A 19,037-nucleotide genomic window follows, 5' to 3' on the forward strand; every position below is an offset into this window, starting at 1 on the left:
GTGTCACAACGTGGGCGAGCGTGCCGAGACGAGTGTCTCGGGCGACTTCCTTTGAAATTGATTTTTGAAGGACGGTACCGGACGACACAAGTGTGCTGGTATTGCGTCCTAGCCCGCGTGTTGGAGGTTGCTACATACACCCGCTATCCAGTACGGTATCCGTAAATGACTTGGCATGGGCACGGGAGGGCCTATGCCTCGATAGAACCCGGATGGATAGATGTTCGGGAAGTCCCAATGAGATGAACAACAAGCGGGCCCATTCTCGATAGCATGACTGAATGAGTTATGATGGCCGACGACATCCCGAGACTCGGGATGGCGTTAAGACATATGGACCTTGTCGAGGGGGATCGAGATGGCAAGATGAGATGCGATGTTGCATTGAGAGACATTGGCCCGAGTAGAGCCAAGGTCAAGCCGAATGACTTGGCCTAGTGTAGAAGCAAGTCGGATGTGTCGCAGACGATTGAACATGCACGCACAGGCGGCGTGTGTGGTTGAACAAGCTTGGATTCCGCACAAGCAATGTTCGATTGGCGAAGACAAACCTCGCCTAAGGTCCGATGAAGCCACAAAGCCGGGGCGAAAATTATATATGGAGCTTAATTCCCCTTAAGGCTAGTCGTGAGCGTGTCAAGATCACGACGCCGCACGGTAAAAAATGTAGGACTGTGACACCTAGCAGACGCATTGTAAAACTATGAACCTGACGGCTATACGTAACGAGTTAAAGCAGACAATATCTGCTAGTAGTGCGCTTGGACTACTACAAATGGTATTAGAGCCAAATAGGGAGCCGTGCTAGTGAGGGCGTTGACACCCAAGGGGTGAATTGTGTTATCTCATGTCGATGTGTGAAAACCTGTCTCTAGCAACCGTACAAGCTAAAGATTATTCGTTTATTTAGATGTGTGTTAATTGGGAAAATTTATAAGCCACGTCATCACCATCAACAATGGACTGGAGTGGAGCTAGCTAGAGCTACCTGCTCGAACTCTCGATCCTCGGAAAAAGCTCAAACTGCGTTCTCATGTCAAACGTCGTCGTCTTGGACAACGGCGGCGGTCTCATAAAAGCCGGCTTCGGCGGCGACCTCGATCCCTCCGTCATAATCCCTAACTGCCTCTACCGTCCTCTCTCCGCCAAGAAATGGCTCCACCCTTCTCCAATCTCCATTTCCACCACCACCACCACCGCCGCCGCTGAAGCCTCCTCCGATCTCGACCTCACATCGGCCTCCGTCCGCCGCCCCATAGACCGAGGTTATCTCATAAACCCCGACCTGCAGCGTGACATTTGGTCTCACCTCTTCACCTCTCTTCTTCACGTTAGTCCCTCTAATTCCTCCCTCCTCTTGACGGAACCTCTCTTCACTCTCCCTTCCATTCAACGCGCCACCGACGAGCTCATTTTCGAGGATTTCAATTTTGGTTCTCTCTATGTTTCAGATTCTCCTTCTTTAGTTCACTTCTATGAGGCCAGCCGCCGCCCGACGAGCCTCCTATCTAGGGCACAGTGTAGCCTTGTTGTTGACTGTGGGTTTTCTTTCACTCATGCGGCTCCAGTGTTCCAGAACTTCACTTTGAACTACGCTGTTAAACGCATCGACCTGGGAGGGAAGGCATTGACGAACTATTTGAAGGAGTTGGTTTCATATCGCGCTTTGAATGTTATGGATGAAACCTTCATCATAGACGACGTCAAAGAGAAGCTCTGCTTTGTCTCCCTTAACGTCCCCCGCGACCTCCAGATAGCGAGGTTTGCACCTATTTTCTTCCAGGGCAGGGTTTTGGAGTTTTCTAATGATTTCCCAGATGAATTTTGCTGGGATTGTTTGAAATTCCTCATTCTTTTGTTATTTTCAGACTATTTGTTTCTTAGGAAAATGTTGGTGAAGAGATGCTAGAACACCATTTTTTCCAGGTTATGAGGCTAGTTATCTGGCTTCTGAATTTTGGTTATCCCATTGAAGTATCTGCAGATTTTCTTTTCTGTGTGCTTGCATCTTTTGTGGAAGATTTCTTATGAGATTGTTTTAGATTGTTTGTCTGTTCTTTAATCTTAGAATGGTGGATTTCCTGGTAAATATGAGCAAAGGATAGTGAAGTTCTTCAGATCATAAGGCCTTTTAGCTTCTAACTTTACTACATTGAATGTTTTTCTTTTCTTCAGTATTTTAGTAGTTGAGCTGTTTGAGTACTTGAGGCTTTGTTTATGCATCAATCTTGATCAAGAGCTATATTCTGTTATGAATTTTTGAAATAGGAAACCAGGAAAGGAAAATCTCTTCCGATGCACATATGTGCTCCCTGATGGGATTTCGTATACAAGGGGTTTTGTTAAAAATCCAGATGAAGCTAAGAGGTACCTCTCCTTGACTGATGAAGCCTCATCTCCATCACTTGGAGTCAAGAATGATGAGACTGAGCTAGATGTCTCAGAAAAGACTGAAAACAGGAAGAAAATTGATCTAACAAAAAATGTAAATTCTTATTCTTGTGTGAATCTATATCAAACTTTCCTTGTTTGTTAAATTCGATCTTCATGGTTTTTGCAGGAATTTGATTTGACGAACGAACGCTTCCTTGTTCCAGAAATGATATTCCATCCTATAGATTTGGGTTCGTACAATATTCTTATATTCTTGGTTTAAAATATGAACGATCATGAATTTTAATGGCTTTGGATGAGAAACCCCTCTCTCTAGTGGACTCCAATCTTGATTAATCTATTTTTCTGTGTTGTTACCTGTATCTGCTGAAGAACATTCTTATTTTTCAAATAAAATTACCATCAAAATTTGGAAGGGGCAGGGGTTCTCAAAGTTCTATGTAGAAGCTTTTGAATTCTCGATTATCTTTGATCAAAGACTTGAAAAGGGATACCTTGCTATCCATCCCATTTGGACTTACACAATCAGTTGAACAGGAATGAACCAGGCCGGCCTAGCGGAGTGCATTGTTAGAGCTGTTAATTCTTGCCATCCTCATCTGCACCCCGTGCTCTACGAGAGGTATTTTTGTTTGCTATGTGTTGGTAGCTTTATAAACAGGTATTGATTTTCACTCCTTTTAACCTGATACTAACCATTGTACTTTCAAGCAGTATTGTTTTGACTGGTGGAAGCACTTTATTTCACAATTTTGCTGAGAGATTGTGAGTCCTCATTCCCTTGATCTAACAGTTTGTAAGTTCTTCATTCAAATAAATCAATAATTAACATTCCATGACAATTTTTCGTCTTAGAGAGAAGGAGCTCCGGCCTATTGTCCCAGATGAGTGTAAAGTGAAGATAACAACCCAAGAAGAGTAAATTATATGCCCCAAAACACACTTCTTTTTAGTTTTTATCCATTCGAAGTAGAGGCTTGACACATATTGTAAATATTCGTGCTTTTGTTGCAGTCCCATTTTAGGGGTGTGGAGAGGGGGATCACTACTGGCATCAAGTCCTAGTTTTGAAGCAATGTGTGTTACCAAGGCCGAATACGAGGAACTCGGATCTGCCCGGTGTCGGAAGAGATTTTTACATTGAGTGCAAGCATGAAGGTCACTACTAACTCTGACCGAACTAGATCAATTATTCATGAATCAATTATACTACTGTCTGAATGGGTGCTGAATGTTTCTAGTTTTAAACCATAAAATCATTTGGATCTCAAATGATTCTAGAGAATTAAGTTGTGTAGATTTTATCTAAGTTTCTGTGCAAAAACACGATCGTGCACGTGGGAAGGCGAACTAATCGATCACTCCCTTATAGAGCTTCATCAAGGTTCCAGCAAGCTTCAGTGGCGGCATTCAGGCAGATAAGAAGTAAAACGAAGTAATCTTCTTCTTTAGGGAAGTAACTGTTAATTTCTTAATCTATTGGCAACCCTGAGGATCTTTCAGCTTGAGGATTCAGCTCAGGAGATGGATATGGCCAAATGTGGACTTCTAGTGATTTTTTAATGTAGTTTTTGAAAAAATGTAAAAAAAAATTGTTTCAAAAGTACTTGCAACTGTAGGCTACTTTATTCACTGCCAGAATTAAGATGATTTTTGATAGCTTATCTTCTAAGAGATGATTTCCAAGGGACTTATGTCCAAAATATGCATCTTTCCAGAAGCTAATATATCATATATTTAGAATTATTTTAAAACCAACCCCCTCTTTAAGAATTATTCTATAAAAAGACATAGTTAGAAAGCCCCTAATATTTCAGCCTGATTTAAGTATTGATGTTGATGTAAATATCGTGATCTCAATTTTATGAAGATGTCGTTGATATTTTATTGATATTGATGTTGATATCTCTATAGCATATTAAAAATATCGATTCATCGCTCATATTGATTAAAGCCGAATCTCTCGGCTCGTGTTAACATCCACTCATCAATGATATATTCTATTCTTATATGTCAGTGAGCAGGCGTTTGTGGGTCAATTCTAGGCCATAGCAGGGACCAACGTTCTGATGAAAATTAAGTTTTTGTAAGAGGAGGTTGATGAAAAATCTTCATTGGACTGCCTGCAGAGGATTTACTGGAATACAGTAAGGATTTCTGCATTGGATTCGTATTACTTTTTAGTACTGTTCACCTCAAAGTGTTAATAAATATTTGAACTTTTAATCTTAAGAGACAAAATATACGTCAATGTCTATGTCAACTACCGTTGAGTTATACTCCTTAGCTTCTAAATTTGATTCTCCTTAGCTTTTAAATTTGATTCTCTGACTGATTAGAGCCGAGCCAAGCTTGCTTTTAACATGTGTGCTTGATTCTTGCTTGGGCTTTGGCTTTGGCATTGTATTCCAACATTTGAATAGAAAAAGTTGTCAGTCAAAAAGTTATTTACTCTGTTTCTGTTGTCCTGAATCTGTTTCGCTTGGACACTTGTAGATGTATAATTGCTTTGCTGGTGTACCATTTGGCATTCAATCTCTGAATGATGCTGTCTGTCACATTAATGCTTGGTTGATCTTGACATTTTATTGTGCCTGTAATCAGGGAACATTTTTTGTTTTTGTTTTGTAAATCCAGTTTCTGGTTCTTCTTAAAGTTATTCTTATTGCCATTTGTACCCAAAATCATATTTGTTGGGAGATAATTCTTGCAAAAGTAAACATTTTCTCGTATTTTCGCTTTTGTTGTTTGAAATTTATAGATCATGTTTCGTTGGAGGAAGAAAGAGGCTTTCACATGTGACGAGAGAAGAAATGAGAAGAAAAGACGTTTTGTTCCAGGACCAGTGGAAGCAGACTTGTTTTTCTTTTTCAAGTTCATCAAGTTCAAAGGTGAAAAATCGAACTTTCAACTTTGGTTTCTTATCTATCGAGCTGTCCATTGATTAACATTACTCGATATATTTGTTGAGCATCGATTGAACTGTGTTGGCTAAGTTTTCTCGTAATTTATTAGAAATCAATTTGGGCTATTAGTGAAATTATAGTAGAATACCAAAGACAAAAGTAAACTTTACAGAGAGGCAAGAGCAGAGAGGACCGATGTTCATAAACATGTTGTTTGGCCGTTTGCCCTATTCTTTAGTACATCAAACCTATTAGAAAGAGACAAAATGATGTGTCACTTGTGTGTATATATATAATTAGAAGTCTTTTTTTTTTTTTTTTTTTTTTANTTTTTTTTCTAATTATGCCTAATAAATTCTTTATAATAGATGTTTCGGTCCTAAACACAAACGCCCACTCAAAGATGAAAACCAAATCTAAAAACCGTGATACCCACGAAAGATAAAGATAATCGTGGATGGAACCAAAACATGATGTTGCAACCTCTTCCTCGTTTATAATTTCGTCGTTGTTATCATCTACAATCCCGTCTTTGTCACTGTCATCTATGTCACATGGAAGCTTTGAGAATTGTTTGAACACATCGATTAAGAGATCTCACGTTTGGGTCCCGTCACTTATCCTTCCCTTATCCAAATATTAAAAAAGGAAAATTCTTCTCTTCCTAATTTCATTGAGCATACTAAAGGAAAGGCAAGTGCAATAATTGATCAAACAAGAGTTGACTTAAAATTTGTTTTTATTATTTTATTATGAATGGAAAAAAGTAAAAAAAAAAAAAAAAAAAAAAAAAAAAAAAAAAAAAAAAAAAAAAAAAAAAAAAAANAAAAAAAAAAAAAAAAAAAAAAACTAAAACGTATTTTTTAACGGGTCGAAGTATATGAACGTTATGGATGGATTATATCAATAAAAAAAATTAATGACAATATTTATATTGGTACTAGATTTTCTCGATAGAATCCCAAAAGTAAATATATACCACTTAGGTCTAAAACAGACAATATCATGTCACTATGTAGGTACAGTTAAAGGTCAACATGAGCACAGTGTCACAGTCATGCTCGTCCAAGGCGTGTTGCCCATGGCCGCATGCCCATGACAAGCCCAACCCTTTATATCTTTTCATATTCTAGTGTTTTACTTTTGTATTTCTAGGAAGTATGACGTTTCAGAAATATCATGTATAGGTCTGTTACACATGAAATACCTCAGAATGTACTATAGGGGGATACGACTAGTTGTCAACTTCTCCCTACCCAAGGTTATATACTGTAAGCCATTGTTATTTCTCTCTTGCTTGCTTATATAACATCTCTTTCAAAAATCTCTCTCTGCCCTCGTTTTCTAAAACCTTCTCTTAAAACCGAGGCTAGAGGCTCGAGCATACGTTGCTTGGCCGTAGGCGACATGGCTTAGCTCACTTGTCGTTGGAAAGTGAATGCCGCACAATCGCACGTCCGCTGCCATTAAAAGTGCGATTGTGACACATAGCTCGATGCTTAATTAAGACACCAACTACTGTATTTGAGATCACATATTCAAATTTCCGCTTTTTCATATCTGATAAACTAAAAAAAAAAAAAGAACTGAGTACGAACCTTAAAAATCCGAAAAAAATTAATTTATTCATATAAAATAACGAGGCTCGAAAAGCATAACGTTCGAGTGGATAAAAAGAGAGGTTGGTTTTGTGACAATAATGGTCAAAGTTTGGTATTAGAATCTTCTGTTCTTTGTAATGAATATAATTGATGTTGATAGTGCTTTGTACATTATTTGTCTTTCAATTAAATGTTTTTTTTTTCTTCACCATATAATATAAATAAATATATATTATATTATATAGAGGAAATCCTTTATCATATGGTAATTTTTTTTTATCATATGTGTAATTATTTCATTGTCACATATTTTTAAGATAATGTATATTCAACCATATCTTGTGGTCCACTTAACTTCCCAAATAATCAAAAGAAAATAAATAAATAAATAAATAAATAAATAAATTCATCTTTAAATTTTTAAATATTTTTATTGTGCGTTTGGGTTAGGTTGGATGGTCGGGTTGTCTTTTTTTAATTATTTAAAAAATCATATTTATATCTAATATATGTTAATTATTAATTAAAATTTTATAAAACTCAAATATTAAATATTCACGTGTTACAATATTCTTAATTTTCATAATAATTTTAAATGTAAGAGAGGGATGAACTGTAACCCTATTTTCAAGGATCGAGTTGACCCGACCAAGAAAAAAGTCAACCCACAAACCCGCTCGAATTTTTAGTTTTCCAAAAATTTAACAACCCAAACTGAAAAAAATAAATAAATAATAAATACCCAACGAACCTTTGAAAATTTTACAACTATGAATACGAGCATACCTTTGAAAATTCTCTCGAGGTCAAAAATTTCGATTTCTTTGCCTCACCATTGTTGTGCTGAAAAAGAAAAGAACCGAACGAAAAAAATATTATTTCCATATAAACGTCTCAAAACTAAATTGTCATATTCTTTTTTTTTTTTTTTTTTTTTTTTTTTTTTTTTTTTTTTTTTTTTTTTNGAATTATGCTCGAGAATTATTTTTGGGGACGGTCTCATTTAAACTATGAGACATCAAAGTTAACATAGCTCAACAGTAATTGACTCGTTCTTTTTTCGGTGAGGTTTGAGGATCAATTTTTTCACACTCTCATTTATTATACTAAAAAAAATGTTGAATTAAGTTTTTATGGATTATTATTAATACTAAAAATACTCGAGAATAAATTGTAAAATAATTAATAAAAAGGTCGAGAATCTAATTTATAGATGAAAAACGGTGGGACCTTAGAATAAAGAATATGAAGGAGAGTATTTCTTTATGGATTAGAGATCACCAAATTGGCCGAGTCCCACCAATTTGATTTCATTCCAATATTTTAGTAAAGTACTACATATATTTTTTTTAAAAAGTTTCGTTCTTTTAATACGACCATAATGTTCTTCGAACTCTTTCATTCTCACATATTTAACGTGTTTTTCTTTAAATTTTGAAAGCTTTTTTGAGTTCCAAGTTCTGGCTTGTTATGAGACGGGACGAGGAAGCCTTTTCTGTCCCTATCTCTGCCTCCTTCATTCATTTTCACCCGATAGAAATTTTCCTATATATATATAACGAGCTGGGTGGGATGGAGATCTGGCGAGGTTATATGCAGTGATAGAGACAAGAAATAAAAAACCTATCGCTGTTCTCGTTTAGCTAATAGGGTGATAGATATCTCTCCCCGCTCCATCTTTACTCATTTAAATAGTAATTTTCTACCCCATTCGAGGCGAGCTTTCATGAGGTCCCGACCCTGCGGGTTAAATGAACATCTCTACTTTTAATTATTTGGACGGAGAAGTTGTAAGTTTGAACGGTGGTAAACACAAACGTCTCATTCTAGACCATCCAAAAGCAAAAAGCAAAGATGGGTAGTTTGAAGGCTCCCCAAGTTGAAAAGGGGAAAGGGGACAGAGAATGAAGAGAGGAAGAGGATGGGTTTGGCACTTGGGCAGTTTGAGCTCCCTGTAGATATGGACTTGTCATGAAAATAGGGGAAAGAGATGAAGAAGAGGGCTTTGGAGGTCGCCCATTGTGATGCCTTTTTCAGAGTGGGGACATCAAATGAGACATGAGAGAGTGGGTATGGCATGCAATGTCAGGGGCTGTGTCATTCGCCACTGCCACCACCACTCACAACCATTACAATGCTCTCTTCTCTTCTTCAAAGTCGATGTGATAGGAGTAGAATGAAGCATTCTTTATGAATGTGTGAAAACATGTTTATACATGTGTGAAAATCTCTCTTTAGTAGACGTGTTTTAAAAATTTCGAAAGGAAGTTCGAAACGGAAAGTCCCAAGAAGACAACATCTGCTGTTGGTGGGCTTAGGCCGTTATAAATGATATCAAAACCAGACACCATGCGATGTCCCAGCAAGGAGGTTGAGCCCTGCAGGAGGTGGACTAAAGGCGATGTGCTGGTAAGGATGCTAGGCTCTGAAGAAAGGTGAATTGGTGGGGTCTCACATCAGTTGGAGAAGGGAACGAGTGGCAGCGAGGATGCTGAGCCTCGAAGGGGTGGATTGTGAAATCCCACATCGGTTGGGGAGGAGGATGGAGCATCCTTTATAAGGGTGTGGAAACTCCCCACACATCGGTTGGAGAAGGGAACGAGTGACAGTGAGGATGATGGGCCCCAAAGGGAGGGTGGATTGTGGGAGGAGAACGAAACATACTTTATAAGTGTGTGGAAACTCCCCACATCGGTTGGAGAAGGGAACGAGTGTCAGTGAGAATGTTGGGCCCTGAAGGGAGAGTGGATTATGAGATCCCACATCGGTTGTAGAGGAGTACAAGGGTGGAAACTCCTCACATCGGTTGGAGAAGGGAATGAATGCCAGCGAGGACTCTGCTCCCCATCGGTTGTAGAGGAGTACAAGGGTGGAAACTCCTCACATCGGTTGGAGAAGGGAATGAATGCCAGCGAGGACTCTGCTCCCCGAAGGGAGGGTGGATTGTGAGATCCCACATCGGAGGGGAAGGAGTATAAGAGGGTGAAAACTCCCACATCGGTTGGAAGTGTGTGGAAACTCTCTCTCTCTCTCTCTCTCTGACAGACACATTCTTAGTGAGAAAAATCCTTATCTACGAGCCGTGGGCTTGAGCAGTTAAAATCTCATTTCAAACAAAACCCATTACTTATTTGGAAGCAAAGGGTATGATATGAATTGGGTGAAAATGGAGAGACCCAGATGAAAAAAAGGTAATATTTTGAAGGTAGAAATGGATTGGTTTTGAAATTTGGTTTGCTCATTTTGAAGATAGATTCAAAGTGTTGATGAGATGATGGGAGGTCGCTGTTTTGGGCAGTAGTGGCCCATGCTGGAGGTAATTGATGTGCCAATTGCTGAATGTTGTGGCAGGGAGATTTTACAGGGCACTTTTTGAAGCCCACCCCCCCACCCCCTCCACTCTATTTTCCCCAATAGGTGACACTCCTTATACACAAAAACAACTAGATTCAACATCAAACTTTGGGGGTAAACCATCTTAAATTATTGAAGAAGACAAGGAATGAGAAACCTGCCCTCTCTCTCTCTCTCTCTCTCTCTCCAAACCCAGCATAAACTGTCCCATTGCTAATTGGGGAACCAAGATGGAGGATTAAAACACATCGAGCCAATGCAAATCATCCAAACCCATCTCCCGTAGCACTGATTTTTGGGAGCTGAGCGTTTCGAATCTTTTGTTCGTTTCTTTTTCTCTTCGTCAAAGATTTTGTGTAGCCACGGGGGAACGAAGATGCCGCGGCCAGGCCCGAGACCGTACGAGTGCGTGCGGAGAGCTTGGCACAGCGATAGGCACCAACCCATGAGAGGTTCCATTATTCAGCAAATTTTCAGGTTCTGGGTCTTGTTTAATTTTGCTGATTCTCTTCGACTTTGATTCTGTATTTTTCACATTTTGATGAATTTGCTCACCATGTGTTTGATCAGGGTTGTCAATGAGAATCATACTCCTGCTACTAAGAAGAACAAGGAATGGCAGGAGAAATTGCCGATTGTTGTTTTGAAAGCTGAAGAAATCATGTATTCTAAAGCTAATTCCGAGGTATTTTTTCCCCCCTTAACCCTTGCGTCTTGTTCATAATTCGGATCTTGTCATGTTTCATCCCTGTGATTTGCTTAGGCTGAGTATATGAATCTTGAAACGCTTTGGGATCGTTTAAATGATGCTGTTAACACCATAATTCGTAGAGATGAAACCACTGAAAGTGGTGACCGTTTGCCTCCATGTGTTGAAGGTAAAAACATTCTTGCATTTCAAGTTCTTGATTCTTATAGGAAATGTATTAGGTTTAGTTTGTTCTTTGTCATCTGTTTGTATGAACACAAGCCATTAGTCATACCTGTTTTGTCTTTCTTTGCTGCTTCTCTGTGGAATTCAGCTGCACTTAACCTCGGTTGCGTCCCGGTACGAGCATCTAGAAGCCAACGGCATAGTAACCCAAGGACTTATCTTACTCCAAGGGGACAAGAACCCACATTGGATAAAGCTACCGACGAAAGATGCCTACCGACATCGTCGTTACCCCCTGCCAACCAGTTGAACTTTGCAAGAGCCAAGACTATGAACCCCAAACAACATAACAACCCCACCATTCCAAGTAACCCTGCCTTCTTGCTTGAGAATGTCCCAGTTGTTCATAACAGTTATTCAATGACTGAGACCAATACCCCACTTAACTTGGGATCTGTTTATCCATTGTATTATGGATTTCGTTGTCCAACTGAAGAGCCCAACTTAGGCTCCCAGATTTCTGCAGATGCCAACCAACAGACTATATTTTTGGGTAGACCGATCGTATCAAGTACCGAGCCACCTGCTGAGCACTGCCTTCGTTCGTGCAAAACGGGCAATGCTATGAGCAGATTTCCACCAGAAGTTATCACAGCCAGAGAAGAAAAGCTACCAGACACAGAATGTGATTTATCTTTGAGGTTGGGTTTACCTTCCCAGCCATGTGTGAGCACTAGGAAAGCTTGGGCTCTTGAAACTGGGGACATTGCTCCAAGCAGTTCCCACGAGACGCACAAATTTCACGATCAAACCACTTACGCGAATAAAGAGTTCACTTTTTTCCCAAGCAGAACTGCATTTGACTCCTTGGGTTCCTGTTCAAACATGTGGAGTTCAGATGGCGGGGGTCGGAATCCAGAATCTTCCACAAAAAAACGCAAAGATCCCTTTAGTAGCAATGAGGAGGACGAACCATTTTGTTTGCCACCTGAGGTTCCATCTTACTGGTTTAACAGTCAAACTAAAGGGTCAGGTTTGTAGACAGTTTTTTCCATGTCGTGGCATATAAGATCGGAAATTTTAACGTTTCCCATGATGTCGTATTGTCACCAATGAGAACTATTCCTTTTGTAGCTTTAGTTGAAATTTTATAATATTTGAGTCTCAACTACCCAACTGTATAATTAGAGTTCAGGCCCTCCAAACATGTGAGGTGTGACATTGAGCTGAGTGAATCATTAACCAACATGGTTAGAATGGAAATCCAAATAGTATAACTACGAACGGTTAGGCACATAACTAATACAACGATAGAAACGAATTCAATCTTGAGTTACAAGTTCTTTTGTGCTACATGAGAATTACTTTCCATGAACTGTGATACCGTGCTGTTTATGCTCGTTGAGAATAAGATCATTTTCTCTGCCTTCTCTGAGACCCAATGTATTGAATTCTTTGGTGTTCATCTTTTTTGGTACTTCGTGACATGCTTCCATTACTTACAAAAGTAAACCGGACACTTCCAGCATTGTAACTCGGGGAGCAGGGTAGGGAAGTTATCGCTTCAATGCCTTTTCTGTTTAGTCATATGCTAAGAATACTAGGAATTTCTACAGCTGTTCGTTCATCAATCTGGTCAAATGCCTACATTATATGAATAAATTTGAATATTCGTGTGGTTACGAGTTCGAACTTTAGTACCATTTATCTAAGATATGAAATATCTTATAAATTAGACTATTTTTCCCATTGTTTTTTGCAGGTTCCTTTATCCTAATACATACTCATTTCAATATATCACACGACAGGGCACACACTGATATACGTACACGTATGTGTATATTCGTGAAACGAGAGCTTAGGGTCACCTTGCTTGAATCTATATTTATTATTTTCCCAGTTACATGGCTTAACTTGTTGTAATGTATATTGAGAGCCAATATCACAACTTCCAAACTGGGATGCGTTTTCGATATTTTGTTGATTCATGTACTTAAATTTGCTTGCCTCGTGTGGTTCAAATACTTTGATTAACTATTTTTTTCATAGGATTGGAATTGTTCTTATCAAGAGAATATTAAAATAATTGCTTTCTTTCATTGAGGATGTCTTGTATCTCACTCTGAGCTGCTGACTGTTATTGATTTCTCCTTATTCTGGAGTTGAAGTTGCATCTTTTGTGGGGTGAGATTCTCCTGGTACTTTTCCTCCAAGTTATTATACGATGTGCATCAATAAGTGAAATTGTATTGTCTGGATGAGAAACATGTACATACATACATTACTTGTATAGATATCGGGTGTATATACATACACATGTTTGTATGTATGTATCTAGGTATATAATGGGGTGTCAAGGGCCCACACTAGTATTATGCTCCTGACATATGTAACAGTCCAAGCCCACCGCTAATAGATATTGTTCTCTTTAGGCTTTCCTTTTCGGGCATGCCCTTAAGGTTTTTAAAACTCGTCTACTAGGGAGAGGTTTCCACACCCTTATAAAGAATGATTCGTTCCCCTCCCCAACTGATGTGGGATCTCACAATCCACCCCTTTCGGGGTCCAACGTCCTCGCTGATACTCATTCCCTTCTCCAACCAATGTGGGACCCCCAATCCACCCACCCTTGGGGCCCAGCGTCCTTGTTGGCTCACCGCCTCGTGTCCACCTCTTTCAGTTGGGGAGGAGAACGACGCATTCTTTATAAAGGTGTGGAAACCTCTCCCTAGTAGACACGTTTTAAAAAACCTTGAGGGGAAGCCCGAAAGAGAAAGCCCAAAGAGGACAATATCTGCTAGCGGTAGACTTGGGTTGTTACAACATACCTCACTAGTTTTGAGGAAGTTTCACTCGCCCTAAAGCCAGCTGTGTGAGACAGGGTTTTATGTCAAAGGGTTTAAAACCAAGGCTTTGAAGGGTATCTCCAAAATATCTTAAGCGTTTACCATGAGATACATTGATTCAAAGCTTTGGTAGATGTTACATTTTTCTCTATATTAAAAGAATTTGATCAGAACATGCTTAAATTAGGTACATTTTCATATTTTGGATCACATTCAACTGAACAAAATTACATAATCTTCAAAAGGCTCCATATGTCATTTCTCTTATAAATATACATTGCCTCTGATGAGAAATGGATCTGAACTTGCTTAACATATCTTAATCTTATGTTTGTATTGATCTTCTATCACTGTATCCTTGATTTCGTTGAATCTTTCAGTGTATAAGACTCAACCCTTGTTCATCTGGGAAGCATATATGATTGTAACTTTTTTGCTTATGGGAGGCTGCACTTTTGTTTATCCTGCCACTGACTGATTGATTGTTACCTTAAATATTCTCTTATAGCTTCCCCCAACTCACTTGGTACCATTTAGATTTGTCATTGAAACAGAGAAACATGTCATGTATGGGAACTTGCTGATATGAAATCTGCCATGAATTTTCTTACAAACATGTTCATTATTTATTCCAATGATTGTGAATGAAACTGGAAACAATTCAGCGAGGCTGGAAAATAACAAAATCCAGGAATCCCACTTCTTAACACATTGTTTCAGCACATAACATACTTTGATGTAGTAGGAAGAAGATGCTGCTACCTATGGTGAACATAGCTGCATACAAAGCTTTTGCCAGGAGAGGCAGGAGCAGAGCTTGGTGCCGGTGCTGCTGGCGTTGTCAAGCTATTAGACCCGACGCTCACGCTCAACTTCTCCCTGAACGAGCACTGGGGAGCGACATGGCTTGTGCCATGAAGTGTTCCTGCCTTGGTATAGTTTTCGTACTTATCCTTTGTTACCTCAGCTACATTATGGGTGATATATTCGAATTCTGTAAGCAAAAGAGAAAAAGAATACCATATTTGCATATATAGCTCACGTATCGGCTCGACTATTTATGCAGTTAGAACAGAACAGAACGTAATTTTGTGAAAACGAAACCCAGTTGAGTTTGAGCCAAATTGTACAAGAGAAAGGTCATCTTTAGTTCTGTACTGTCTGTTCCCATTAGTTTCATCTCAGTTAAAATGTGACATTCTGCTGGCTTCTCTACAAGTTTACTAACTCATATAACTCACCTTTTGTGCCTTATGAAACCAATACAATGCATACAAATTCAAGTTTTGCAAGCTTCTTAGACCCGAAAACTGGTCGTCCCCTTCGAGTTTTTGAGCTCTAGAGTTAAGAAATGTAATTAGTGCTCGAATTAAGGGTTCGAAGGCCATCTCGACAAGATTTGGACATGTTTTGTTGGTTGTACAACTGTGTCGTTGAGTTCTAAGAGTTGAAAATTAACACTTGTTATGAACCTGACAGGCATTGGAGGAGGGTTTAAAGGCTTTGTTACCAAGTTTGTCACCAACAGTGAAGATCTTATGGGCAGCCCGGCGTATAAGGACTTGTCCTTCAGGATTCTCAAGCCTTCATGGCCTCCAACTACATGGATGGTTGCAGCCATGGCTGGCACATGCCAAAGCGATCACGCACCAAACAAACTCATTGTGCTGGCCATTTGCTCCTTTGTGCTGTGTTCGCAGGTTATGCCTCTTTTCTAGCTCGTTCCTTTCCTTTTTCTCTCTTGAGCCTTTTCCTATTGTGTCACGGTCGCGGTCGCGGTCGCACTTTTATAGGAGTAAGACAACAATTATGTCGCATTTGTTCTAACCCAATGAACTAGTCAACCATATAGAAGTCGGATTTTGCGAGCAACCTTATGTCACGTTTGGAGAAATGTTTTAGAAAACGTGAGCGAAAAACTACGTTGAAAATAATTTACCCCGGTAGGAAGAATTGACAACTAGTCACATCCCCCTAGAGTACATTTTGGGGCATTTTAGTCTTAGCGAGTGCATACATGATTTTGGTGACCGGTCATACACCTCCATATTGACACAACAAAAATAATAAGGATATATCTAATATACATGATTTTGGTGACTGGTCATACACTCTCGCATTGACACAACAAAAATAGTAAGGATATATCTCACATGAAGGCAAGTAAAGAGGGTTTGGAACAGACATAAGACTATGGAAAACACGTCCTGGACATGCCATTAGCAGCCGTATATTTTGAGTTCAACAATATATGGGTTGAAAAGATTCGAACATCTAATTTATTGAGAACATATGTCTAACCAATTAAACTATGTTCAGTTGGGCATAATCGCACTGATAGTTTGTGTTGTTAAAAAATTTAATTATTTTGATAAAGATAAATTATTCGAGGAGATCGCTACAATGTGACTGTTAGTTTTATATTGTTTTATATGAGAGAAAAACTACAAAATACATAGAATTTATATCAAGTTCGAGGCATTTAGATTTTCAAAGTCTCTTCCCCATTCAACTAGAGATGTCCATTTAACTAATAGGTTCGAGACCCTACGAGCACTCCCCCCAGGAATGGGAGAGAGAGTATTAGAGATTTTTCTCAATTAGCTAAATGGGCAAAGACAGAGATTACATTTTTCATTCTCATCCCCGACCCCACCTCAATCCTGCCATGCTCCACATTTATATATAATATATATCGCTATATAATATAAATATAATAAATTAGTTTTTTAGAAATAATTTTTTTTATAATTTATATTTCTAAAATATATATAATTTATATATAATATATTCGCTAAAATATATATAAAAAATAAAAAGAAAGCTTAATAAATTTATTTTCTTAAGAAAATAATCCTAATAAATTTATAGAACCAGAGAGAATGCCAGAACATTTTAACAAAATCAAAAAGAAAGAAANAGTAGAGCGACGACGACGGCGAGAATAGAGGCGGAGAAGGTGGAGGCTCGGAGCGATGTAGCGGTGTTGGGAGGCGGTGGGACGGTAGTCGGAGATAGATTTGAAGGGATGTTGTCAGATGGAGGCGTCGCGATTGAGGGCGGAGGTGCGGTGAGGCCGGCGGTGAGAGAGGGAGAGGGTGACGGAGCAGAAGAAGAGGTTGCTCTGACGGTGATGGACAACTTTTGACCATCGTTGCAATGGCTAAGGAACGAGCACATGAAGTGGTGGTCACCGGCAGAAGCGAGTGTGATCCTTGCTGGACTCTTGGTCTCCACGGAGATCGGATTGCTACCATTGCAAGAACTATGAGAACCTTTTGTCACTTCCGTTACGTCATGTCGTTCATTCACAAAGTTGAAAACTGCACGAAATCAATCACGTTCAGCTACATGTTGAACACGACTTTCCATAATAGTATCATATTGTCCACTTTGAGTATAAGCTCTTTACTTTGGACTTACCCAAAAGACCTCATACCAATAGAGACAATATTCATTCATTATAAACTCACGATCATTCCTTAAATTAGCCGATGTGGGACTTTCATCCAACACCTCCCCTCGGACAAAGTACGCATCCCCTTAATCGTGGCTCGACTCCTTTTCTTTTGGAGTCTTAGTCATTTTTTACTATGCCTTTAAGGAGCCCCGACTCCTTTTTCTTTTGGAGTTGTTTGTTCGACATTTGAAGATTCTATTGACATGACTAAATTTAGGGCATGACTCAGTTACATATACAAGTTAGATAAACACGACTCTCTTAAATAGTTTTTTTTTTATGTTATTATTTCATCAAATCATAATAATCGTAATTAATAAAATAAATTAATTTAACGTTTTTTTTCTTACCAAGAATGTCTCCGACAACAAACGTTTTATCGGAAGCCCACTCGGAGTAGACAGTAGAAATAGGCGGGACAGTCCAACCCAATGCGTCACCGACAGTATAAGTGGCGGCGGAAGAGCACTGCCACGACGCGGCGGCCATGAGGAGGAGGAGGAGAATCGCCGTCGGATTAAATCCTACGGCCATGATTTTGTGTTCTCAGCTCGCCTTTTTTGGTTAAACTCTATTTGTGGTTTTTGTGCAAAACAAAATAGAGACTTTTTTGGGTATTTATAGAGTTTAGGATCTCAAACATTCGTGTAAAAGAAGCCATTGGATGAAGGACACGTGTGAATGATATGGACGGTGATGATAAGCTGCCACGAGTTTAGATGCTTAGAAATTTAGGCTTCCTGTGTTAGGTTTCTTATTGAACACATTTGTCGGAGTGTTCAAAAAACTTAATGACCCGAAAAACTCGATCTATCCAACCTAATCTAAACTGAGTTAGGTTCGATTCAACTGAACGAAAAAAATTGTGATTGAATTACATTGGATTCATTATTGAATAAAAGTTGTTTGGCTTAACATATTTATAACCCGAACAATTAAATTAAGTCTGTCCCAGCTCACGAACACCTTAAATGTGAGTCTTTCGTGTTGGCATTGACCAAACTTTTAGCTTTGGCTTCACATGGACAAGGTGGAAATGGTTGACTAGTCACATGCATAATTATAATAATAATTATTATTATTTAAAACAATAAATTTATTATTTAATTTATATTGTATTTTAGGTTAGAGCAAATTTTATGGAAAAAGCAATGGCATATACACACTTGACAACAAATAACTTGTAAAATAATTAATATCATATATTAAATTATAAATTTAATTTTTAAAATTAAACCATGTTTAATATGTGTCTAAAAAAATTGGATTTGGAGTCGATTCTATCAATTTAATTTTATAAAATTTAATTATTAATGTAAGATTTACGGTATATAAATATGATTTTTTTAAATAATTTAAAAGAAAGAATAACTCCACAGTCGAATCGTAAAATAGAGGGTTGGGTTGTGAACTCTATTCAAATTGCTCGAGTTACCAACTCAAACAATTCAAGTTTCGGGTTGGTCCAAAAGATTTCTCCAACCATTCAAATCTGTGCTTGATAAATGCGATCTTAACAGATGCTCCAATTTTAATTTTATAAATTGAAAATGAATATAAATAAACTTAAAATATTAAAAAAAAATTAAACTTTTGAAATTA

General features: G+C 38.5%; 4 protein-coding genes across 6 annotated transcripts; 3 read left to right on the top strand and 1 right to left on the bottom strand.

Annotated features, from left to right (window-relative positions):
- The first annotated feature begins 946 nt into the window (after positions 1 to 946).
- Positions 947 to 5,425, top strand: LOC111805150 (actin-related protein 6). 3 transcript variants are annotated; one of them, XR_002816617.1, is made up of 9 exons: positions 947 to 1,761; positions 2,269 to 2,485; positions 2,561 to 2,624; positions 2,932 to 3,016; positions 3,109 to 3,159; positions 3,250 to 3,312; positions 3,409 to 3,552; positions 4,412 to 4,541; positions 5,156 to 5,425. XR_002816617.1 is itself a non-coding variant. In XM_023690067.1 (8 exons), exons 1-7 carry the CDS (start codon positions 1,034 to 1,036, stop codon positions 3,536 to 3,538), a joined length of 1,338 nt encoding a protein of 445 aa, XP_023545835.1. In that variant the 5' UTR covers positions 947 to 1,033; the 3' UTR covers positions 3,539 to 3,552; positions 4,412 to 4,841. The 3 variants fall into 3 exon arrangements, 1 of the variants encoding a protein (XP_023545835.1); XR_002816618.1 differs by lacking the exon at positions 5,156 to 5,425 and adding an exon at positions 3,767 to 3,829 and having other exon boundaries at positions 4,412 to 4,849; XM_023690067.1 differs by lacking the exon at positions 5,156 to 5,425 and having other exon boundaries at positions 4,412 to 4,841.
- Positions 5,426 to 10,342: 4,917 nt separating this feature from the next.
- On the top strand, positions 10,343 to 12,305 carry LOC111805152. The gene is made up of 4 exons (XM_023690068.1): positions 10,343 to 10,732; positions 10,826 to 10,940; positions 11,019 to 11,133; positions 11,278 to 12,305. Exons 1-4 carry the CDS (start codon positions 10,632 to 10,634, stop codon positions 12,168 to 12,170), a joined length of 1,224 nt encoding a protein of 407 aa, XP_023545836.1. The 5' UTR covers positions 10,343 to 10,631; the 3' UTR covers positions 12,171 to 12,305.
- A 1,587-nt stretch (positions 12,306 to 13,892) lies between these two features.
- LOC111805154 lies at positions 13,893 to 15,904 on the top strand. The gene is made up of 2 exons (XM_023690071.1): positions 13,893 to 14,908; positions 15,455 to 15,904. Exons 1-2 carry the CDS (start codon positions 14,728 to 14,730, stop codon positions 15,691 to 15,693), a joined length of 420 nt encoding a protein of 139 aa, XP_023545839.1. The 5' UTR covers positions 13,893 to 14,727; the 3' UTR covers positions 15,694 to 15,904.
- Positions 15,905 to 16,879: 975 nt separating this feature from the next.
- Positions 16,880 to 17,969, bottom strand: LOC111804839 (stellacyanin-like). Its single transcript, XM_023689635.1, has 2 exons — positions 17,786 to 17,969; positions 16,880 to 17,298 (listed from the first exon to the last, which is right to left on the bottom strand). The coding sequence occupies exons 1-2, from the start codon at positions 17,967 to 17,969 to the stop codon at positions 16,880 to 16,882; spliced, it is 603 nt and encodes a 200-aa protein (XP_023545403.1).
- Positions 17,970 to 19,037: the final 1,068 nt, after the last annotated feature.

The sequence above is a fragment of the Cucurbita pepo genome, chromosome LG11 (genome assembly GCF_002806865.2).
Source record: "Cucurbita pepo subsp. pepo cultivar mu-cu-16 chromosome LG11, ASM280686v2, whole genome shotgun sequence".
NCBI classification, from domain to species: Eukaryota; Viridiplantae; Streptophyta; class Magnoliopsida; order Cucurbitales; family Cucurbitaceae; genus Cucurbita; species Cucurbita pepo.